General features: G+C 40.1%; 1 protein-coding gene across 3 annotated transcripts in view; it reads right to left on the bottom strand.

The window, feature by feature from the left end:
- The window catches only part of SYNE2 (spectrin repeat containing nuclear envelope protein 2), a 195187-nt gene that overhangs the window by 116663 nt on the left and 53116 nt on the right, over nt 1-25408 (bottom strand). For all 3 annotated transcript variants that reach the window (XR_012633818.1, XM_074908851.1, XM_074908852.1), the window contains exons 30-47: nt 24475-24654; nt 23344-23494; nt 20793-20951; nt 19935-20096; nt 17496-17597; nt 15976-16176; nt 14824-14989; nt 13972-14084; nt 12992-13194; nt 12488-12607; nt 12105-12390; nt 11140-11309; nt 8836-9148; nt 7937-8101; nt 6704-7060; nt 6076-6210; nt 5259-5420; nt 3751-3897 (exon numbers count right to left, since the gene is read on the bottom strand). Coding sequence is in view for 2 of the 3 variants with exons in the window: in XM_074908851.1 (XP_074764952.1) it covers nt 3751-3897; nt 5259-5420; nt 6076-6210; nt 6704-7060; nt 7937-8101; nt 8836-9148; nt 11140-11309; nt 12105-12390; nt 12488-12607; nt 12992-13194; nt 13972-14084; nt 14824-14989; nt 15976-16176; nt 17496-17597; nt 19935-20096; nt 20793-20951; nt 23344-23494; nt 24475-24654 (3292 nt within the window). In the remaining variant the exon portion in view is untranslated. The remainder of the gene's footprint in view (nt 1-3750; nt 3898-5258; nt 5421-6075; nt 6211-6703; nt 7061-7936; nt 8102-8835; nt 9149-11139; nt 11310-12104; nt 12391-12487; nt 12608-12991; nt 13195-13971; nt 14085-14823; nt 14990-15975; nt 16177-17495; nt 17598-19934; nt 20097-20792; nt 20952-23343; nt 23495-24474; nt 24655-25408) is intronic.

The following is a 25408-nucleotide window of genomic DNA, read 5'->3' as shown; positions in this document are numbered from 1 at the left end:
CTCTCCAGCCACTCCTCCCAATTTATACATGCGCCCAGGGTTAGCCATCCCAGGTGCAGAATTCAGCGTTCGGACTTCATAGAAACGTAGAATGATTTGGGTTGGAAGGGACCTTAAAGATCATCTAGTTCCACGCCCCCTGCCATGGGCAGGGACATCTTCCACTAGCTCAGGTTGCTCAAAGCCCCGTCCAACCTGGCTTTAAACCCTTCCAGGGAGGGGGCAGCCACACTCTGGGCAACCTGTGCCAGTGCCTCACCACCATTGCAGTAAAGAATTTCTTCCTTATATCTAATCTAAATCTGAGGTCTCACAGGAGTTCAGTAGAGGCGGAGATTCCCATCTCTTGACCTGTTGGCCACAATTCTCTTGATACAGCCCAGGACATCGTTGGCTTTCTGGCCTGTGAGTGCACATATCCATGTCTCTCCAATTTAGAGACAAGGATGTTGTGTGGGATAGTGTCAGATGCTTTGTACAAGTCCAGGTAGAGGATGTCTGTTGGTCTTCCCTTATCCACCAATGCTTAACCCCATTGTAGAAGGCCACCAAACTTGTCAGGCTCGATTTGCCCTCAGTGAAGCCATGTTGGCTGTCACCAATCACCTCCTCATTTTCTATGTACCATAGCATAGTTTCCAGGAGGATCATCTCCATGATCTTGCCAGGCACAGGGGTGAGGCTGACCAGTCTGTAGTACCTCAGGTCCTCCTTTTTCCCCTTTTTAAAAATGTGGGTTATGTTTCCCCTTTTCCAGACAGTGGGAAGCTGAATGCCATGACTTCTCAAATATGATGGATAGTAGCTTAGTCATTTCATCCACCAGTTCCCTCAGGACCCACAGATGCATCTCATCAGGTCCCATGGACTTGTGCACCTTCATGTTCCTTAGATGGTCTTGAGCCTGATCTTCTCCTACAGTGGGCAGTTCTTCATTCTCCTGGTCCCCATCTTAGCCTTCTGAGACTTGGGCAGTGTGACTGGAGCACTTGCCAATGAAGACTGAGGCAAAAAAGTTGTTGAGTACCTCAGCCTTCTCATATCCTGGGTAGCCAGGTCTCCTGTTTCCTTCAGAAGAGGGCACACATTCTCCCTACTCTTCCTTTTATCACCAATGTACCTATAGAAGCTTTTCTTGTGGGCCTTGATGTCCCTGGCCAGATTTAATTCTATCAGTGCTTTAGCTTTCCTAACCCGATATCTGGCTGCTCAGATAATTTCTCTGTATTCCTCCCAGGCTACCTGTCCTTTCTTCCACCCTCTCTAGGCTTCCCTTTTTCATTTGAGTTTGTCCAGGAGCTCCTTGTTCATCCAGGCAGGCCTCCTGACATTCTTACCTGACTTCCTCTGTTGGAATGCATCGCTCCTGAGTTTGGAGGAGGTGATCCTTGAATATTAACCAGCTGTATTAACTTGTGGTACTCTAACCAGCAGGACCCTGAAGAGGCCAAAAATCTGCTCTCCTGAAGTCCAGAGTAGCAAGCTTGCTGTGCGCCCTCCTTGCTGCCCTAAGAATCTTGAACTCCACCCATTAATAATTTCCCAATGCTCCAATCTATCTAGATCCCACTTCAAGGCATCTTGTCCCTCAAAAGAGGCAACAGCACCCCCCAGTTTGGTATCATCAGCAAAACTGCTAATGGTGCATTCAACTCCTGCATCTAGATCATTGATAAATATATTGAACAGAACTGGCCCTAGAATTGAACCCTGAGGAACACCACTGGTGACTGGTCACCAGTCAGATGGAGCCCCATTCACTACAACACTTTGAGCTCTGCCCTTCAGCCAGTTCTTCACCCAGCACACCATGAACCTGCTCATCCCACAGTTGGACAAGTTGTCCAGAAGGATGCTGTGAGGAACAGTATCAAAAGCCTTACTAAAATCCAGAAAAACTACATGTGCCACCTTTCCCTCATCCACTAGACAGGTGACCTTAGCATAGAAGGATATCAACTTAGTTAAACAGGACTTTCCCTTTGTGAACATGTGTTGACCGTGTCCGATCTATGTCAGTTCTGTTTAATATCTTTATCAATGATCTGATGAGGGGATCATGTGCACCTTCAGTACATTTGCAGACAACACCAAGTTGGACAGGACTGTTGATCTGCTTGAGGGTAGGTAGGCTCTACAGAGGGGTCTGGACAGGCTGGACTGATGGGCATAGGCCAACTATAGGCAATTCAACTAAGCTAAGTACCAGGTCCTGCACTTGTGTCACAACAACCCCCTGCAATGCTACAGGCTTGGGGAGGAGTGGCTGGAAAGCTGCCCGGAGGAAAAAGCCAGCAGAATATGAGCCAGCAGTGTGCCCAGGTGGCCAAGAAGGCCAATAGCATCCTGGCTTGTATCAGAAATAGCGTGGCCAGCAGGACTAGGGAAGTGATTGTCCCCCTGTACTTGGCACTGGTGAGGTCACAACTTGAATACTGTGTTCAGTTTTGGGCATCTCACTCCAGGGAAGACATTGAGGTGCTGGAGCATGTCCAGGGAAGGGCAGTGAAGCTGGTAAAGGGTCTAGAGCACAAGTCTTTTGAGGAGCAGCTGAGAGAACTGGGGTTGTTTAGCCTGGAGAAAAAGAGGCTCAGGGGACCTGAAAGGATCTTGTAGCAAGGTGGGTGTTGGTCTCTTCTCCCAGATAACAATCTATAGGACAGGAAGAAACAGCCTCAAGTTGTGCTGGAGGAGGTTTAAATTGGATATTAGGGAAAAATTTCTTCATCAGAAGGACTGTCAAGCATTGGGACAGGCTGCCCAGGGAAGTGGTTGAGTCACCATCCCTAGAGGCATTTAGAAGACGTGTGGATGTGGCACTGAAGGACATGAGTTACTGGCAATTTGGCAATCTTAGGTTTACAGTTGGACTCAAAGCTCTTAAAGGTCTTTTTCAACCTAAATGATTCTATGATGATTGCATCATTCTTTAAATGCTTTTCAATAGTACGCAGTATGACTTTCTCCATAATTTTTCCAGGAACTATGGTTAGACAAACAGATCTGTAGTTTCCTAGGTCTTTCCTCACCCCCTTCTTGTAAATTGGAATAACATTAGCTAGCTTCCAGTCAGCAGACCTTTGAGAGAATTTAGGGGGGGTTTCCAGTTAGAGCAGATGTGCAAGTCCCAGGTAAGACCTGCCAATGGACAGGCCAGCTGTGGACCTGCCTATAGATTTAACTGTGAAGATTAGATCTGGCCCTACCTTCAAGCTAAGAACGTGGTAACCAAGGATCAACAGTCATGGGGCACTTGTGATGTAACACCCTTGCTCTTAAAGAAGAATAGACTTAGTAATGCACCTTGTTATTCATCCAGATTGAATTATTTCTCCTTTATTTTATTTAATTTATTTTCTTATGTTGAATCACCCTTGGATTTCAGTTCTCTAATCTGCCTTCCTTATGATGGCAAAGACTATCACAGCTAACTATAACATGGAAGGAGTTGTATTAATTAACAATTGAAAGAGAAACTCTAAATATCATAAAATAAAGACTGATTATGATCGTTCTGAAAACCAAGATAGCTCTTTTGAACAGATTCACTGAAAAATGTGATGTGGCTAGCACTTTCGACAAAGTTCACAACTACCACGGACATAAAGCACTAGTATACACAATGGTCTTGATTATGATGTGACAGTAATTGCCTCTTCTTCTATAACACACATTCAGCTGAAGCCCATGTGGAAACAAAAATTCAATTACTGTGACAAATGCAGCTTGAAATAAGAGAATGTGGGTTACCTCATGTGCAGAATCTGGGGGATTAGATTCCAGACCATCTTTCTCAGTTTCTACAGATTTCAGGACTTGACTCTTCTGGCACACACTTTGTTGAATCTGCTCCACATCTTCTCTATATGACTGATTCTTGATATCACTAGGTTTCTCCTTTTAGTGTAAGAAAAATTAATGAAACAAGTAACCAAAAGGCTCCAATTAAACTGCTGAGTAGTAATTACAGTGCTCAAGATGACAAAGTCACTAAGCCCATAATTTTATGTAGATGAGGAAAACCACAATTACATCTCATAATTTATTGTGGGCCAGGTTATGGCAAAGGAATCCATGTAGCAGAAGCATTGCCATAAATTTGTTATAAAGTATTAGAGAAATTGCAGTTTGCAAATGTTCTTCCTCTGACCTACGCTCTTCATGTTTCTTTATTCTAAGAATGGACCTTGAACTGTGTACCCCTGGATGCATTTTTTAAAAGGTTTAGCTTTTTCCTGAGGCTCCAATCCTGTGCTTGTACTGTAGACAGAGAGTCTGTGGTTAGACACCCAGCCAATTACCAGGCAGGATATTCCTGTGGCCAGCTCGGGGATTTGCTGTATGCACATGCTGAGGTATTTGCTGACTATAAATTCTGCCTACGTTTGTTTATCATCTGGGGACAGATGAAGTAAAACAGCCACCTACACAAAATAAAGAATGGCAAATCCTTACAGCAAGACCATGGTGGAGAGCACAGCACAGACCTACCCATGCTGCATGGATATCTGAGCTAGTGGCTGCAAGTCAGATAGGCTATGTACTCAAAGTAGCCCACCTGCAACCCAGAATGAACAAATCTACTCCTCAGCAAGCTCATGAATGCACACTGTGCTCCATCTTGTCACAACAACACTGCTTTCAGCATCTCCCACAGTTTGCTAAAACTCAAAGTCTGAGAAGGTTCTGGCTGTCTTCTCTATAACACCCCTTCAGAGAGGGGATGACAGCAATGAGACCCCTTTTAACCTTTTTATCTTCAACAAGAACTTAGTCTCTTCCCACTCATTATAGCTCCAGCTCCTAAACACTGCTCTAGTTTGTCCAAAAACCCCTTGTACCAAGGTGCACCAAACAGGACATAGCATTTCAAATGCAGCCTCATTTGTGCAAAGTAAATATATAAATAAGAAAATGAAATAAATGAGACTCAAGCAAAATAACAGTATTCAAGCAAAATGGTAAGAAGACTTCACAATATGTCCAGGTGCAGGTGACTTGGAATGCAATATCCTCAGCAAACCACTTTGTGGCAGCCCATGGTAGTGAAAAAAACCATCCCTCCATACTAATTTTAAGTGTTCTGGAAAGGTTCAGACAGTTAACACATACTAAGTATACAGACAACAGGCAAAAATACCTCAGTGTAATGAGTTTTTTATAATTTTTTTTTTATTAGTAGTATCATCCCCACTGCAACTAAACTGTATACATATACTCTGAAATTCAATCACTCGTGTATTTTCATGCCCAATTACCTCTGCTGGATGGGTCTCCTTTCTTGTTTCATCACCTTCAATACCAACACCAGCCTGATTTCTCTGTGGTTCTGCTTCACCACCCTGAACCGCCTTGTCCAGAACGTCCTCCTGGACCCTATCATGTTTGTCCATACCTGGGATCTCTTTATCAGCCTCTCCCTGATTTGAAAAATACAAAATGTTTACAACCAGTGAAAGTCACAGTCCAAAATCTAAGTTTACTAAGGAACACCACACTCCACAAGCTGTCTACTCCATCTTCAGTTTAGCTTAATGAATGAAGAAAAAGGCTGAGGTAACCCAAAACTAGAGTCTCTTGGAAACGCCTGCTCAGATCAGCTTGCCGTATCAGGATCTTAATCACTATGAAACACAAACCAAACAGGAGTGAGTGCTCATGTGATTTTTAATACTGTCATAGAATATTCTGCTTTGATACATTTAGCAACTCTAACTATTGATCTTGCTCCTTCTCCAGAAATCCCAGCACAGATGGTTTCCACTCTGATATTTTGATGGTCATCTCTCCCAGCTACTGTTACCACTCAGTGGTCAGGTCAATGAGGGAGTTGTCTAAATTGTTGCCCTGGGGGCTTGTAGATAATCAAATTGATCTCTTGCACACTTTAGATGTGCAAGGCTGAGGGGATGATTTGCAGAACACAGTTTATCAATCATTTAATCAGGTAAGGAAAATATGTCCCTGTAAGACTACAGATTTTAAGAAATTACATTTGCATTTCTAGTGAACAGACACGCACACACACATACGTACATATATACTGACATGTATTAGAATATATTTGTCAGGCACCTGAATGGTCTGTCCCAATCTGTCCTTGCTTTGACAGATACCCTCTAATGGGCTGTCTGACAATACACTGCTTTCCTTCAAAAGCAGATCATTCTGCTTGTCTGTCTCGGACATATTTCCATTTATATCTTGACCCTAAGAGAAACGATATAAAAGAAAACCTGCTTGTGTGACTGTAAACATTGTATTTTAACATTAAATCTCTGAATGGTAAAAATTATCTACAAAACCAAACAAGACAAACATTGCACTGCAGACATAAACAAGTCTTCTGGTTTAACAGAAGCTCTCCAAGTTCTTTGGCAGAGGTGCATCTGCAATTTTCTCAACCATAACCTTGTCCCTTTGCATCCTCACCAAGGATACCTGCTCTAATTATGTGCCAGAGAAAGCTATACACAAGTTGTGTTTAAATGGAGAACTACAGTTTTGAATAGACATTATTGGCTTGTTATAGACCTGTTAAAACAAGTTAGGGGAGTTCTTGTCCACATCTTTGATTTATACATATTTATTTACGGAAGGCTTAATTTCAATGAAATTAAGGTTGCAATATACAAGTTATCTGAGAGACAGATGCCTCTTTAACCAGTCTTCCTCTGCAATTACTGTCAACAAATATACTCACATCATGCATTTCCAAAGGCTCCTTTAACTCCACTGCTGTGTGGCTCTCTTCTGCAGCAACAGGAGTATCAGAAGTGATCTGTACCTCTCTCTTCAGCCTTGTATCTGCCTTATCTTCCATTTGTATTTCATTACCAAACTCATCTTTTAACTCAAGGGCTTCACTGAAAATATTTTTCTCCTTTTCCTTGACATTTTCAAGTCTTTCTTCCAGACTCCTGTGTTTGATCTGAAGTGTTTCAATCTCATCCTTAATAAACTTCTGTCCTGGTGAAGAGGTGTTTTGTTTAATAGTTTCTGCTAAAACCAAAATCTTCTTTAACGTGTCTTCGCATCGACTAAGAGGTCCTTGTTGTTCCTTTAAACACAAAGAAAACATTTTATTAAAAAGTACCTTCAGTCAATATACTTAATGCTAAGATCTGAAGTCAATCACTAAAATCATAAATATTTGTTGGGAACAACAAACTGTGCTGAAAAGTACACACAGACCTATTTGCTGCAGGAAGCCAAATACTAAACCAGTAATTTTAGTCAGCCATTTTTATGAACAGAGAACACCTGAAGTTATGAGCATTATGGCAGTGATAAAATAATCAGAGAGTATGCTGTGAGGTGCATGGTGACATTTCCAAGTTCTAAACAGATAAACCCCTCCCTCTCCTATTCCTTTTTACTTGTTAGAGTTATAACAAATTCTGGCAGAAGGGGAATTACAGTGATCCATATTTGTGCTATGGTTTCAGTTTTCAGTAGCTCTCTATGCTCACAGCTACAAGACTGTTACCCATTCTGCCAAAGAGCAAAAGAATGTCTACTTATGCATGAAGGACACTTCTCAAATTGAATTTGGCTCACAGACATTTTCCTAAGCTTTCCACTCTGGCTAATTTAAAGACACCTACTAACACCAAATTTAATGATCTCTTTCCTCATTATGCCCAGAGAGGAAAAAAACACCCAACCAGCCAAATTGGAAGAAGCCTGTGTGCTTGGGCTAGGACAATTGTACCCTCAGTTCAGCTGACAGTAAAGGCCCACTCAGTGCATTAAGAGCAGTTTTAGGCCTACAATTATCTTGATAAAGGAACTCCACAGATACTTTATATTTTAGAAAGGTTTCTTCGTTTTTCAGTTTGACACCATTAGCAGTTCTCTTTTATAAATGCGATGGTTTCTACAAGCCCCTACGGCATGGACCCACTTTCTCCATGATGTAAAACCTGCAACATACCTGTGTTTTCAATTGGCTTTGCTCAGCTGATGGTTGTTCCATTGCTGAACCTTCATGATCAGCAAGCTTCTCAGAGACAGTTTTCAGCTCAGTGCTCAGGCCTATTACCATATCCTGAAACTGCTGGTGCTCTTGAACATGACTTTCCAATGTCTGCACTATTGCCTAGAAACCAAGGAATTTCTAGGATTAGTTCACCATTAGTTCAAACAAATATAACTCATTTGCAGACTATCACAGCTTTTCCAGGACTTCAGCAGCACAAAAACTTGCTTTGTTTGCCATAAAATATCCAGCTAACCACAGGTGCACAAAAAATATCTTACCCTCTTCCCAGCCCATCATGGACTCCACCATGAACTTCTAAATATACGTCTAAAATACTTCTAAATAGGGATATTTATACTTCTAAAAGGGACGTTTTCCATTCAAAACTGATGAAAGATTAGATGCGAATGCCACATAGGGTGCAAATGCAATTTGTGCTAAACTGGGTGGAACCAGTAACAAACAAGACGAAGAAAAAAAACATTCAACCATCCTTCCAAAAGCAAGAAAACCCTACCATGTCTTGGCGATCATAGGAACAAATGCTTCATATTATAGCTATCTGAATCTGTTTATACAAGTACAAAATATTCTTCATGCTTACCTTGGTCTCATTTCTTTAAACATTTATCCCTCTACAAAGCAGAAGGTGGTGAAAAATACGAGTTTCTAGTGCTCTTTTTCCCCACAGTAAGAGAGAGAGAGAGGGAAGAATTCCCTGCCCTTCTACAGAGGAACTTCCACCACTCCAGTTTTACTCATAAACTTCCCAGCTGATTTCTACAGGCAGACAGTGAGAACCACAATCAACAGGCATACCAATAATCTCATGAGGAAAGTGAGGTTCCAACCTGTAGCTGGCTGAGCAGATTTTCGTGTTGATGCTTTAATTCCAACCATTCCACCTTTGTGAAGCAGGGATCCCCAGTGTGACCCTGTAGGTGATCTTCCTGACTTTTCAGTTCATTAAATCGGGAAGTTAAGTCTTCTGCTTTCTGCAGGAGGTTGGCATAGTTTGTCAGCTGAGCTTGCTTCTCTTGCAAACCAGGCTGAAGGGCAACACCAATCTCCTGTTGCTGTTTCTCCAGTTCAGTTAGAGCCAGCCTCAGATCTTCTTTGCTTTGCTCATGTTGCTCCCTGTTGAACTGGAGTTGCTCTTGAGGGCTAAGAAAAAATACTGTGTTTAATAGTATTTTCTTTTTTAATTCATTAGCTAGAAAATGTCAAATTGTGGACAAGTCAACCAATAAAAAGAATTTGAGCATACTGTATACTTTTCATGTTTTAAATTACTGATAAGCTTTAGACTGGAGTTTACAAGGTGATGAAAATGAAAAACACTGAAGTTACTGCTGCTAAACTGGACTTAAATGCAGGACAAGGGACTAACCCTCTTAAACCTATACATGCACAGTTTCTGGCATCTGAGATGTGATGTTCATGCTCTGTATTTTTCTGCTTTTCATTACAGCATTACAGCAGAAGTTCTGTTTAAAAACTACAATATGACTATGAACCTGTTTTCCTTTACAACTTCTTATGACGGTCTCCTGAAAAGGAATGTTCTATGTTCTACAGATGCAGACAACAAAACCAGCATATGCAGTATGGGTCATGTTAGCACAATCCAGTGCCTTCTTTTCTGACCTTGCCACTAGATTTCAAATTGTGTGCTTTATAAGCATGAACACTGATCTGCTGCAGGTGAACACACCACATTTGTCCACAGGAAATTTGCAGCTAATCATTGAGAGAAAAGTAACATTTGTATGTTCACATTTAGCGATGAAGCACAGATATTTTCCAGATGGAACTTAAATGCCAATATTTGAAAATATGATCCCACATAAACACATCCAAATAAATAAAGTCTGGTTATAATTCTGTAAAGTACAGCAGGATAAATGAGGACAAAAACAAAGCTTAAGTGTTTTGTTTTTTGCCCCTCAGGATTCGTCTTTTTTGTCAAATGACAAATAAAGCATAGCCTCACATACGTTAGGTATTCTTGCTTCTTAAGTTCCCTACTCCAGCTTCACACTGCTGTCATTACCATGTCATATCTGTTATTCACAGGCCTGATCCTGCAAGGTCCTGAGCATCTCTTCAGACATGCTGAGCACCTCATCTCCTGTCTTGAGCATACTATGAAGAGGGTGCTCTTAATTCTGTCGCGTTGGATCTTATATGGCCAATGCTCTACCTTCCTGAACACAACTTGTGTTGCTAGTACTGAGTGCTCAGTAATAAGAAAAGACAACTGAATATTCTCAAAAATACTTATTTTTAATAATAAATTCCTAGGACATTTTGAAAAAAGTATACAGTAGGCCTACTCTAGCTTCCATTGATCTCAACAGCAGTTACCAGTGATTTTACTGAAAGTCTGTTCAAGGACATTACAGCAGACAAATATCTGGAAAACATCTGCATGCATAAAATCAGAACTTCATTTTATGTTTCACAACACACCTGGCATCATCTGGCATGTTTTAAAGGATCAGTTTGGCTCTCAGACAGTTGCCACAGTGCCAATGACACTAAAGTGCCTCTGCTGACCTAACACTACCAGCTGTCACAGCCAAGAAAGACTGTCATAGAGCCAGAATAAATCAGGCTTTAAAAACTCTACTTTAAAAATACCAGCCTCCTGGCTTTACCCCAAACTCTCTTCTGAAGCAGTACAAATCTTTTCAAAGGTAGATCCCACCTCTGCTGGGGGACCATGCCTGGGGTACAGAGCCCAGATCACATTGCAGGGAAGAGAGGACACCGCAGTGGTTAAATCAGTGTGCCCTCACTGCACAGTCTAAGGAAACAAGGAGCATTAGGTGCGCTTCTTTTTTTTTTTTTTTTTTTTTTTTCCAAGATTGGATGAGATATTTTAGTAACAAAAAGGAATCTGAGGCAAGCTGGGCAGACCCTACCAGCTGTCCTGCTATCCCCCTTAAACCTCCTGGCTACAGCCCCCACTTGATCGTTCAGCCTAAACTGTGACATGCCCCTCCACAATACTGCAGAAATAGAAGTATTTTTGTAGGTATCTTGTTCTGCCCCAAAGAACACAAATTCAAAGGAACTGGTGCACAAAGAAGAGAAGAAAGTCAGTATAGCAGTAAATGTTCTGAACTGCTTCTTGGCAAATTTCACATTACCTTCTACATTCAGTGGCTAGCTGACAGGCGCTTTCCCACTTGATCTGGAGCTCAGAAATAGTCTGCTGAACCAATGTCTTCTTATTTTTCTCATTTCTCATTAAAGTTTCTCCCAGAGCTACCATGTTCTGTATTTTGGCCTCTCCTGCATCTTTGAGGGCTGTGATTTCCTGTATTAAACAAGAAGCAAAAGCAGTACATAAACAACGATTTTTGGTTACAAAATAAACGTTGTTACCAATGATTTTTTTTCATACTTTGTATACTGCTGTTCAAGACAAAAGAATTCTCCTTCCAATATATCACAACTGATACATAACCAGATAGATAATCTAGTTTCGGGAAGGCTGGGATACTGAGGCTGATTTATTGATTATTCTCTTCATAACAAAAACAATATTGTCCTGACAAATAAAAAAAGGCTCCAAATCTTAGGGAGAGATATTTGTCACAATACTGCCCCTTTCACGGAACAAAACATGTAAATCCCACCATCCTCATTTCTGGCTACTCTGGTAGGTGGCTTCCTAAGTAGTTAGACACCAAAGAGAACACTGGGGCTTGAGAGGCCCACCGAGGCAGTGGAGCAGCCCAGCACAGCATCACTGCAGGACACTCGAGAAGCCACACACTTTGCAGAGGCTCCTCAGATGCCCCAGCTACGCTCCTGATCTCCCTTCTCCACCTTTGGAATAGGCCATAATGGGAAGGTGCACGGCCATCAGCACCTTATGAGTTCAGTGTTGCTCTACCCAGAGATGCAGGAAAGAATGTCACCTTATGTGTGTAATGAACTACGCAAAAACCCCCAAGAAAAACCCAAACACCCTCCTGTCCCCAAATAAGCCACAAACCCACAGGCAATCAGTAGTGACAGTATCTTTTAGGAGGTACTGACTCATCAAGCATTCCTCCGATATTAGCATGACCTGTGAAGTGGAAAAGGAATACATTTAACACAATACCTTTATCTGATTAATCCTTTCGTCTGATGGCAGCTCATTTTCCTGTGAAGTCAGGTTATTAACAGCCTCCTCAAGCTTTTTGATGCAGCAAGAAACATCCTGGGCAAGTTCCTCAAAATTTTGTCCTTCCACTGGAAGTCTCTCAGTATTCCCTGCCATTTCACTTACATGTGCTATCAGTGTCTGGTATCTACTAATAAGATCACTGGCTTCTGCAATGGTTTCACCTGTCAGCCCAGCCTCCCTCAAGGAATTTGTTAGCTGAGCCATGGAGTCAAATGGTTTTCTGAAAAACACAAAAAATTAATAAACATCTATTAGTTGTAACAAGAAGGAACAATCTTCTTTAGAAGACAGTTCTTAGAGACTAAAGAAAATAATACCTCTGCATTAACAATGTTTTATGGAAGTTTTCAAGTTTTGTCTCATCTTTTTTGGTCTCTTCTAGTTTTTCTTCCTGAGCAGTGAGCCATTCTTCCAAGACCGTGCTGCTTTCTTCGAGGCTAAATAGAGTATAAATACAGACACAGGTCAAAATGAGAGGCATTACATGACTAAACCCTGCTGACAGCAATGTTTTGCTGAAAAAGTAACATAAATACCATGGACCTGATCAAGCACCTGATCAATTTTAAGCACAGGCTTAGTTTTAAGCATCTTGGTTTATGTCACTGAAACTATCCATGAGCACATACTACCATGTAACACTGAGACTGCTACAGAGCAAAAAAAACACGTGAAGCATACAACAAAACACTCACTACCCTTTATTAAAATACCATCTTTAATAAAAAGCAGAGTTGTTTGCCATTCACTATAGCTGTTTAATCATGAATCATTTTATATCACTTGTGATTAAAATGCCATAAACTACATTAGTTCCCCACCTACTGAGCTGATGGAGAGAAGCACCAAGTTCCTTTTCCCGTTTCTGACATTTGGAGATCAATCTTTGTAGTTCTGCTTCTTGATCTCTTACACGGCTGTTAAGGTGGTTAACGCTTGCTTTGGGCAAGTAATTCTTCACTTTATTCAATAAAGTTTTAACCTCTTGGATTTCTCTGTCTTTGCCTTCAGATGTTAGGAAGTGCTGCAAAAGAGCACAAACGAGATGAATTTGTCAAATTTGCTGTTGTATAATAGATATTAATGTTACAAGAGTTTTTCAACTCCTGTTATCTCGACTAATATTTTCTAAAGCAATTCCAGTTCCTGAAAAGAAATATACATTAATTTACAGTTTGATGACTATTCCGCTTGTAAATGGAAAAGTTATTGTTTGTAAAATAAGGAGAGTGAAGCAGACAACTTGGATTTTCTTCTCTAAAGTACGAATACACACAGAAGAACTAGGCAAGCAGCATTCAAATCTAACACTGGCATCACTGTGTCTTCCTCCTGCCACTTAACTGTGATTGATTGCTGCTTGCAGTGTTGTGGCTTTTCCAACTCTTTTATGTTGATTCTGTCTGACTTAAGAAAAATCTGGCTACAATGAAGTGAATGCAAATTTTTCCACATTTGAGTGCAATGGGGGTTAGAATTTCATTTTACTCTCTACACAGTTGACATTCTACATCTTTGCACAGTGAAGTATGTGGTCAAGGTCCATTGATTTTCACTAACTACTGTCTGTCTCTCACTTGCCCAACAATGTCTGAACTTGAACACTGATACTCCATTTTATTTAAAGTTTTATTTTCATTCCACTTATTGTCCTAATGCTTTAAGCTACATAAAATGTTCTTTGAGCCTCAAGTTACAAAACCACTGTAGGTGAATTCACTCCCAAGAATAGTCTCCTGTGTAAAAAAGTAAAACTTCAAGAACAATCAGCTTTAGAAATTAGAACATTTTAATATTTTACCTTTAGCCTCTGCAGTCTTTCTTCCAGTATCAGTTTTGTTTCTGAGGGGTCAAAGCAATCCTTCAAAGACAGCTGAGTGCTGCTGAACCAGTCATTAAAATTCTTGCACTGACCTGAAAAAAGATAAATTCCAATTTTCTTCATTAATTGTATTCTGTAAAAGAAAATCCTATTTAACATTAAGATTTCAGACCATTTGTAATTACATTTATCAGTGCTACTGTCAAAGGTTGCTTTTCACTACAGATCATGTGACAGAGAATGCTGCAGTTCATACTTTATTTTTATCCAGTATTAATAGACAATAAACTTACCTGTTCACTTAGCACAGTCTGCTATACATACCACTTTTAGTAAGCAAGACCTAGATTAGCCTATGGGCAACTTTTCTCACTTCCACACAAAAAAATATTACTCAAAAAGTATTTGAAGATGAGACTACCTTTGGGTCTAATTCTGCACCTGCACAATTCCATGTCTGCATAAAACAAAAAAGAACTAATATTGCTATTCATTCTCATAACTAGGATTGACTGGAAAATGACTGGAAAAAATTAAAACATTTGATTGCTGTATTTTTAAATGAAATGTTCTGATACTTGTTCTTGAATCATTCTTTGTACTTCTTTTATCTATTTTTTAAAATGGAAAAATAAGAAACAAATCCTTTGATTCAGACTGAGTGGTTCATTGGACTCAAAAGCCATTTTTATCCAAATCTTTATCATGTTCAGAACTCTGAAGCAGTTTCAGACATGAAACCAAAAAGAAATTAATTGCATAACCTTTAAGTGATTATGATAGTCAATACAAACCTATAAATGTACATAAATGTAAAATTTGTTTGCTTACGGTTCAGAACACCAATAAAGTGGTCTTGAAACACATGCTTCTTCTTGTTAAATAAATCAGTGACACATTTAAGCTGCTTATTTAATTCATCCACATCAGGACAATCCGTCTCTTCTTGGAGTAATGTCACATGGTGTTCTTGTTGCAGAATTTTCTGGTGTATCTCCTAAAGTTAAGAAAAAGGACACCTGTTAATAAAACTCTGACGTGCAAGCAGGAGTTCACTGTACAGAGCTGCTATAGTACAAATTAGAGTTTTGCAAAAGCATTTGGTCCTGCCTACATGTCAAAGTAATTTCTTAAAGTATATTGGCATTAACAAGCAATCAGTAGGTAGATATAAGCACTAGAATCTCCTTGAGCAGTACGTATACATCTGTAGGCATACTCAACACATACTCACTCATGCACGTTTTGGTATCACACAGAAGAGATATGTAAAGTGCACAGTAATATAGTATGTTCCAGAGCATATAATACCTAGAAGCTACAATGCCTTAGCTGCCAAAGGCACTATTCCACCCCTAAATCCCTTATCTATATATCAAGTCCCTGTGAGTTGAGAGATAACTTAGAGGGAGCTGGGAGAATAAATTAAAAGCTATATCTTTCTTCTGATACCTGTGATTTCACTACCTCAGACACTAGTGATCTGTCACCCAGAATGTGCATAATCCATTCACTGCTCAACAGGAGGTTGAAATCTTGCCTGCCTTGAACCTCTATGCAGGAAGCAGCTCTTACTCCAACTCTCCCCCTGGTGCAAAGAGGATGATAAGTTGGCTGAAATTGCCTGCTGGGAGCTCCCCTTGCAAGCACGCTCAGGTAGCACAAAGGTAACCTCTGTACCCAGTCTTGGAAAAGATATAACCCAGCACCCCCAACTACTGCTTCAACATATCTTGGATGCTATGCTGTTGTGCCTATCACTAACCATTTCCAATAGCTGCAAGGGTTAACTAACTACATCTGATAACATTCGCTGAAAACAGGCTTTTATTTCATGTTTCTGGCAGCTTAAGGAAATACTCAAGCCAGGCTCTTCAGCTGAGTTATTCTACAACTTACACAGGAGAAACACTTAATGAGGACTTGTCCAGGAGAAAAATAATGAACAAAACTGTAAAAGTTGTGCAATTTGTGACACAGTACCTCTAATTTAGTAAAGATCTCTAAGGTGTCAGAAGGAGATAAAGCTTTTAAAAGTGATTCAGTCATTCCAATCTGTGTCTTGGCCAGATCAAGGTCTCCTTTTAGTTCTGCTGTATTTACGCTGAGTTCACTGGTCCTCTGCTTCATTGACAAGAGCTTCTTTATTAGCTCCATTTTTTGCACAACAGATGATCTGATGACCTTAAAATTGGAAACAAACATATGTAAGAAATTATACTGCATTGATTTCCTAGAATATTACAGAACTCCATGACAGACATAAAAAGCAATGAAATGAACTGAAGTCCAGATGTTTCAATTACAGTTTGTTCCGGTTTCTTTCCCTTTCACTCCTCAAACTGAAAAATAACAGTATTTAAGTCCAGCTTTTCTGGGGAGAAGTAATCTCAGTTCATCTTTATTAGCAATGCATTTACCGGTGCTGCTCTACTAACAAATTTATTTGTCAGTCTACTCCCAGCTGGATAAAGGCCTTACATGTGCTTCAGCTACCAAGAAAAGGAGGATGCCAGCTCTCTCTGTAACACACCTCTCTGCAGTGATCCCATCGCGGCAAATTCCCCACACTGATCCAAAAAACAGGCAAAGACAGCAGAGAGCTGGGGAGCTCTGGCTGGAGACTAGTCACTAAGGAGCAAGAGGTGTTTAACCTCATCTTTAAGGCTTCTACAGATCTGTATGAGACAGTAACTCAACAGGATCATGGCCACATGCTGAAACATGACCTCAGGGGGCTCAGGGCATCTGGTGCTCCCAAGGAGCAGCGTGACATAGTACAAGGTTGCTGAGACCTTTCCTAAGCTCCTTAGATCACTTCACCCAGTGAAACTCCTCTGTATTCACTGCCTGCTGAGGATAAACCCACAAATAGCCAAACCAGGTCAAGCTCAAGGTGCATCTCACAGACACTGGGAGCAGACGCTCAGGAAACTGATCAAGGTAGGTTAACATGGTCTCAAACACTGCAGGAGGATTTGTTCTTTGTTGTGTGAAATTAACATGAAAAGATTATTTCCTTTTGATATCCCAAAGGAAAGCATCACAGTAAACACCACTCTATGCAAATAGCTACAAACTAACAAGCTACATTAAGCTGTATCCAGGTAAAGGTACAGTTTAAAATAGACTGTCAGCATGTTATGTTGCTGGGATCCCCAAAGGGATGACGAGGTCTGTTGTGCCTTGTTCATGGCCAACAGCCAAAAGTCAGATATCACTGATACTGGCCTCTTTCAGCTGGCCTACAAAACAGTTGGGTCAGGTCCAAGTCCCTAAAAGGCACAAGACTGAGAGAGACCTTTGTGTTTAAAATGATCGGTTTGGTTCTAACAGCTTGAGAAAGACAAGTGAAATGTCACTGCTAATAGCCAACAAAATGCCTTCAATTCTCTTTGGGTAGATCTAAGTCAAACCAAGAAATGATTGTGGCAAAGATGATAGGAAGAAGCAGGAATGCAGTAATGAGTACTGGCGTATCAGCTGTAAAAGCTTCTTCGTACCTGCAGCTCCAGTGGAGGTTCATTACTATTTAGAAGTTCTTCTATCTCAGCCACTGTGTTGTCAAATTTTTGGAGTTTTTGCTCTTGGACTCGTAAGCATGCCTAAAGGTGGAAAAACCACATTGTTAACTGTGTTTCCCCCCAAACTAAATTTCCATGTGTCTGTTAGAAAATTTTATTACTAATATTCTACATTTTGGCATATAAACCTCCTATAACTAGTCCATTTCCTGATTTTTATTTTAGTAATTTAGACTTTTTTTTGTATTAGAGTCATAAACACTTGATGTTTCTCAGGAAAAGAGTTGTTAATGCAAACCTGACATAAATTCAACAATCTTAGTTGGTTTACTTCTATATTAACCCAAGTAAATTTGCAGGAAAATAATCTTAATTTTGTATTTATTTCTTGCTGCTTCTACTAAAAAGGAATATTCTCAGATGTTATGGACTTAAAGTCAAGAATTGGCATCCTGATGACGCACTTTGGTAGAGATGTAATAAAACACAACACATGCTGTAAGCACTTTTTTAACGTAAAACCTTTGTATATGAAAACACCTCTACTCATGTGAATGGATTTTAGAACAAGCCAGTAATAGGAAAGTAAAATACTTATGAAGCAGGATATATCTAAAATAGTCATAATGTCTCATATTCCCATATTGATCTTTCAAACTCCCTCAGGACAAAGTATTCCTTTGCAGTCTCTGTACAAGCAATCATCAAAACCCATTCACATGCTACTGCCCTTGAAAGAGCTCCCTTTTGCACATCTACTACAGGGGAAAGCAGAACTTTTCTCACATTATTTATACTGAAATTATCTTTAAATATACAGTCAATCATTACTATGTTCTTTTGTGACAGGCTTCTTGAAAGCACATGCACCAGTACTTTGCTGGGCAGTCACAAAGGACCCTGGGTTTCAACCCTATGTAACATGATACACATTGCAACAACTGGGGGTTTTTTTGTAATTAACATTAATGTAGAGATGTTTTAGGATCAACAACAAACAAAATAATAATAAATAGATAAAAGATCCTGACACCCTCTGCACTTAAAATCATTTTACAAAACTCAGTGCACTGAGTTCAGTTTTCTCTCCTTCTATTCTGCTTTTATAGTAGTTCGTGGGAAATATGGTTTCTTTCTCCCTTGCCCTCTCCTGCCCTCTCTTTTAAGAATTATTCTCTCACATGGGAGCAGCAGAATAACCTTAGTGCAGCCATCTCCAGCACAGTCCTTCCTTAAGATGCAGTTGCCAGCTGGTCTATTTTTACTGGAGCCCTCAGGGACTTGAACTACCCCAGGTAAATTCTAATAATACAATGGTAAAGGTACTAATAATGTGACAAACTATCCACCTCTGCATACTATGTATACTACTGTTTCACTGGGTAGATCTATATACAAAGAACACCTTGGCTTTTCACTGCTCTGCAAATTCAAACAAATGAGCAGCACTAACAGTAGCAGTAATGCTGCAAATAAGCACAATAAAAACCAGGGCATTTGTAGCATGTAAACACTGAGAAAGAACTGCCTGCATATTTTCAAACAAGCGGATATGGGATATATTTATGTGCCAACCCCACTCAAGCAGGAAATTATTTTTGTTTACTAGATACTGACTGTAAATACAACAAAGCTGCACAGCTGGTTGATTATGGCCCTAAAGGTGAAATTAAATATCTACCCCTGTATGTGAGGCTCTTCAATGGCACAGAAATAGTGCATGTGTTTTTACACCCAACTGCACTCTGACAGCAAGAGTTAATGCTATAATCTGTGTGAAAGGGGCACGGGCAGCCTGTCTCTGCTGATGTCTGCCTGCGTGCAGCTGCTGTAGACCCTTAGCAGCCAGCCCCTATTAAGGCTGCATTAAGTTAAACTGGGGAGCACACTGGGACAAGGATCGCAGGAGCAAATAAGCCACCTCTGCAAACTCTCCTTGAACTGTGCATTACCCAGCCATTTCTGAGGCTCCAGTATCTTTACTGATAGGCAACTTCTAACCAGAAGACTAATTATTAGCCTATAGACACTCTCTTCCCTTTCTTGTCTAGGCACAGGGAAATATGTGCACCCTGTATTCTAGACTACAAGCTTTCCAGGCCTTGTCTTTGCTGTATCTTTGTACAGCACAAAGGAATGAGGGGGCTTTTGTAGTCTGAAGCAGCATTTACAGTGTTACATTAATTTAAAACCCTTTAGTATACATATATGTTATCTATTTATTAGCTTCCAAGACCTGTATCCCCAATACATTATGAAATATCTTTAGTGAAACGGTTCATGCAGATACAATTGCAAATGATAGAACTTCCTCTGCTTTTGCAGTGCTGGTATTTCTATGCGATGTGCATGTTTATATTCCAAAGTCCATATCACTGCAGTATAAGTTAAGGGGTAAAAAATTTCAATTCAAATTACCTTCAACTGCGTAAGGTCCTCTTCAGTCAGACATTGGTCTTCTGCATTCTTAAGTTCTGCATTTGCCCAAGTGTCAATTGTGCCAGATAAACTAAGAAGTTTGTCCCACAAAGCTTGAGCTCTTCCCAAATTATCACAGTAGTTTTCAGTCTTTTCGTTGATCTACCATGAGATTTATATACAGAAAACACACACAGATTTCAAAAATGTTGAGTTATATTCTAAAAGCAAATGCAGTATAATAAAATCTGAGAAAGATGAAACCACCCATAAAAACAAGTGCAGCAAGGAAAAATAAAAATCTCATGTGTCTTCACAGTGAACTGGTCATGGAGAAGATATTTAAATCCCTGCCACACGTCGCCAAACATACCAATCACAACGGCAGCTTGCCAGTTTTAAGGCAGGTTTAGGAAGGAGCCTTGCTCATTAATGTTTATCTACTCTCAGTAAATACCATCTAATCTCAGTATTGATGCACTGCTTAGATCAACAGCGGCAAACATTTCTCACCAAAAGCACCAGTGCTGTAATTCTCCAGATTGTCTCCAAAGTCTAAATCCACAGAAGTTGTTACAGAAGCTTATATATTCAGGAGGAAAGCAAAAATATTGCCTTTCTGCACTTCTTAGAATTATTTATTGTTAAGGAGTGCCCATGATATAAACTACCTGAGAGATCAGAAACATTACGCCAGTAGACACTCTGCAAGCTTTGCTGTGGTAAACACTTGGATTTATCTCTTAAGAATCTTTGCCATATTGTACTTAATTTATTCCAAATATTACACATGCGTCAGAATCAATCACTATAATGCATAACAGATAAGACCACCCTGATAATTTACTTTTTACATACATCCAGCCATCTGTCCACAATAATGTTAGCCTCATTCTCGAACGGAGGCTCCTCAAAGCTTCTCATTTTATTGAGCTGGAATTGAAGGTTTTTGCAGATCTGATTTATTTTGTCTACATCTTCTGAGTGATCATTAAATTCCTCTTTTGCCTCTTCAATCTGTGAAAAAGACCAAATGGATATTTACAACCATGTTTACTTATGACTGTTTATTCAGGAAAACATTTTTAACTGACATGCTGTTCTTTTTAGTTTAGAAAAGCAACAGAATTACACAAAATAGATTATTTTATATAAAATGATGAGACTGGGAATGTACCCTATGTTCTTATATCCCTGTCATGCTGATAGGAACATTTTGTTGTTAGAAATCCATACCATTCTGTTATTGGCTGCAAAACAGCTGGCTGGGAACTATGGATGATATATTTCTAAGAAAGCCAAAACCACAGTTTGCTTTAAAAGTCATAATCGCAAGATCCAAGGGGACTGTACATCCATACACAGAACCTCAGTTACAGAAATAAACAATACACAACCTAATAATCGTCTGAGATACTATTACAACTCTGATCCCCAGGTTTTGAACTACTTTTAAAAAACCCCTTAAATCCTGTTTAAACATAGCCATTGTCAAATATGCCATTGGCAGAAACTGAAACGTCCCTTTTTACTACTTACTATTTAAATACTAGACTGCTCCTTTGTGCTTAATTGTAATGTCAGTGTTTACAAACAACATGGAAGCTCGCTGAAAAAGAAACACTGACCTCTAGTGTTAGGCAATTTGATATTAAAAGCTCTCCTTGTTTCCCAGAAACTGAGGATTACATCTTCTCATATAGATACTGTCAGCCACTGAGATAAGGCAAGGGACGGCAGAGCAGCACTCACAAATCAGTACAAGGCAGAGAATTTTCTCTGCTACTATTTTATGTAACTATAAATAACAAATCATCAGCACTCAAGGACATGCCTGTACTGTGCCACAGCCATCGCAGACCACAACTGTGAGAGTGGGAATTGAAAAACTTAGGGTGAGGAGGAAGGGTTGTTACCAGCGAGAGGGGTCTCCATACAAGCAGGGGCTAGGGTATGCAGGTGATCTCCCCTCTCCCCTGCAGCAGGAGCCCGAGTGATACGAGGTGCCAGAGGTCTCACTGGTGAAACCAAGAAAAGACCCTGTCTCAACTAAAGGGGGTGGAAGGCACTCACAAACACCATCCTGCTGCCTGAGGGAAGAAACCACTTATCTTCCTTTTAAATTTAACCATCCCAGGCACCGCCTGAGAGCAAATGTTCCTGAATGATAGGGGTGATGCCTCATCAGGAAGCCTAAAAATGGGATCTGAACAACCAGGTTTATAACCCAGCCAGGAAATATGAAACCTGTACAGTAAAATGGTCACAATGGACATGCTGCTGATTGCTAATCCATGATAAGCCATGGACAACTACATCCAGTGGTTGCATTCATTTAGCCAAGAAGAATTTGTCTGAAAAAGTGATAAATTTTAAACTAAATGAGGGGGTGTCCAGCAATACCTGATCATTCAGTCTGATCAGCTAATGTAAAAGCTACTGAAAATGTTTAACTGCTATCAAAGACAGGATGGAACCAATGTTGGTTACGGAGTCCAAGGCTCTTATACAGAAGGTCTGTCTTCTAAGTAGGTTTGTAACATAGGAGAAGTGAGAGAAGAAATACCAAACTATGTTGTTATGGCTTCTAACTGCCACAACTAAGCAAACTCAGTGTGAGGGCAGAGATTCTTGCAGCAAATGTAACCAGCCCAACAAAATACTGTTCCATCAGCCCAGTCAGAACCATTTTGACCTCCAGAAGTCCACAGCCCAAGGCAGCACATGCTGGCAATCCCCAGTCTCTGAGCAGATGTACCACACTGTCACAGCCTTACAGCTCCTGTTCCTGATCCTCCTTGCTCAGGGCTAGCTGAAGGCCTCTGCACAGCCCTCCATGGTGCAGACAAACCCCACAGCCCTGCCTGGGACCCAGTGACAAAAGCAAGGAGAGCATATGGATCTGAATTCTTGGCTACAACCCACAGCAACAGCAGAGAAACAACCAGCCCCAAACAGTTGCATTACCTATTATTTTTAAGCAGTACAACATTTTAAAGTATCTTCTTAGCAACAAATGAATTTGCTATTTTTGTGTATTTCCAAACTGCCCACTGTAATTTTTTTTTTAACTTGGTAGAGAATACAGAAATATTCTAAAGGGTATGGATGAATAGCCCTGATTTCAACATGTCTTTCTGGTAGGACAGGATTTCATCTTACTTGCACACTAGATCATAGTTTTTCTATGGTTTTGGTTTTTTAAATCCCTCCTCTTTAACAAGACCTTGATTCACTAAGCAAAGCTTGAAACAAAACCAGGGTATGGTCCCTAAATGTATTTTGGAAGCCAAAGTGAAAGCAAGGTCTTAATATTTGCCCTGAAGACTGAGTGTACAAGGGCAACCGTACACCCGATCGCTCCCAAGAAAGGCTTTTCTTTCCTCTCCAGTAAGTTCTTGTTACTCACCTTTGCTATTAGTCTGTTCAAATTCTCCTTCCCCATGTAAGAAGTTTGCTGTGAAAGCATAATCTCCTGTTTCTGGATGATGCTGGTCAGATTAGTTTTGCAGCTTTGATATTGCTTCAGGAGCTCCAGAGCCCTTGCACACTGCTCCTGGCTGTTAAAGAGAGATGTATTATTTATGGCCCAAGCATAAGTCAGCAGCCTCAACCTCCTGTCTGCTTCCTTCTCCTACATATGGGCAGTTTGACTACTATGTTCGGAAAAGAGAAAAGGGGGGATAAGCTGTATCAGTCATAAACCCTGCAATAAAACCTGTGTGACACCTGGTGTGGTACTTGGAAGGTTTTTAGAATAAGAAATGCTCTTCACCATCATATGCCTCTGATTCACATGTAGCCATGATGTGACCTGAGCATTTCTGTTTATATGATACTCTTCACCTGAAAGGTGAGCTCAGACACCAGTAAACTGAAATACAATGTGCAGCAGATATCACAACAGCTTGGGTGGTGGACAGTGGGAAATCCCACCTCAGTCCAGCCTTCAGCAGGATATGAAAACAGATTACTCCCACTGACACCTGTGCAAGCCATGAGGATTAACCAGAGCTGTGCCAGTCCATGCAAAGCCTCTAGGCATCTTTACAGACTGTAAGAGGACAGATGCCCTGGGTGATCAATCACAGCCTTTCACAGTCCCCACTCTCAAACCAAGCTCCTTTAGTCTTTTTCTGCATGAGACTGTTTTCTCAGCTGTCCTCTTCCATTTGTTTCAGTTTGACTTTTCATTTTAAATGTGCTGGGCATGCAATTCACAGCAAATATAGAAGCCACATAATTCCTAGAAGTGTCCAGGATTTTCTTTTGGATACCAATTAAGTCCAACCCATCACTGCATAGCTACTGAATTATATAACTGTGATGTCTTAAAGATATATAAAATTAATGAGCTTTGACTGCAAACTTCTATGTAGAATTCTTGGCTTTATGATAGTTTACAGCATCCTGAGAGTAACATTTGCTACTGCATCAGTATTTCACTTAAAATATGGTCTAAGGCTTTTTTGCCATTTGATTTTACAAGCAAACTTCTTATGTGTACAATACTATTTTAAAATGCAGCTTTTCTCCTTACCATTCAGCAAGTAAGAGTTTTGTATCCTCCCATAGCCTCTCTATAACTCTGCACTGTTCATTTTCTTCCTCTGCTTTTTCCTCTTTGATCTGTGGGAGCTTATTAGCAATTTCTCGCATAGATTTCATTTCAACAGCAGCACAATCCAATTCCTTTTCCAATTCCGTTAATGATTTTACCCTTTATCAGAAAAAATGAAATACAGCATTATATTAACGTAAGTCTTTGATTTTTTTTCCCTGATGTAATTAGCAAGTTCGCTAGAAATTCATCCTGAGCTGCACATATTGACTATATTAAATGACATCATAAAAAGTCTAACTGGATCTTCAGTTTGTGTAATTTGACACAGTCCTTCAGATGAGTTATGAACTTAAGCCCTCTGAGAAAGCAATCCAAAATCTTAAATGCCAATAGGGTCTGTATGAATATAGTGAATGATTTTTTATTAAAAAGTAAGTGCATTCTGGCTGTCCTAAAACATGGTCTAAGAAAGGAAGTTGTGCCATAGCATGGGATTTCACAACTTTAAAAATGGCCACAGTTTATAAGGTCCTCTCCCCTCCTTTTTTCCCTCCACATAAACAGTAGCGAATTGTTTATTCATCCTTTGCAAGGCTGCAGAGAGCTCCTCTGAAACAGTATCAGAGACACACAAATCATGTTAGCGGGTTTCTCGGGGTGTGGTAAAATAACACACAGCTTCTACGCTGCAGAGTTTCAGATCACATGCATCAGTGCTCAGCAAGAAGACCCATCTCCCCGTTTTATAATTTTCTTACTGAAAACTAAGATCATAACAATCAACCTCCTTTTATTTTTTCTTCATCAATGCTGCTTCAAACACACACATACATAGGACTTTAAAAGAAAAGAAAAAATGGAGAGGGCTTCCTTATTTAGGCTGTAAAGGAACAAATAAAATCTAAGTTCA

The sequence above is a fragment of the Athene noctua genome, chromosome 6 (genome assembly GCF_965140245.1).
Source record: "Athene noctua chromosome 6, bAthNoc1.hap1.1, whole genome shotgun sequence".
Classification (NCBI taxonomy): Eukaryota; Metazoa; Chordata; class Aves; order Strigiformes; family Strigidae; genus Athene; species Athene noctua.
Note: the sequence above shows the minus strand (reverse complement) of the source record. Positions and strands in the feature narration are given on the sequence as shown.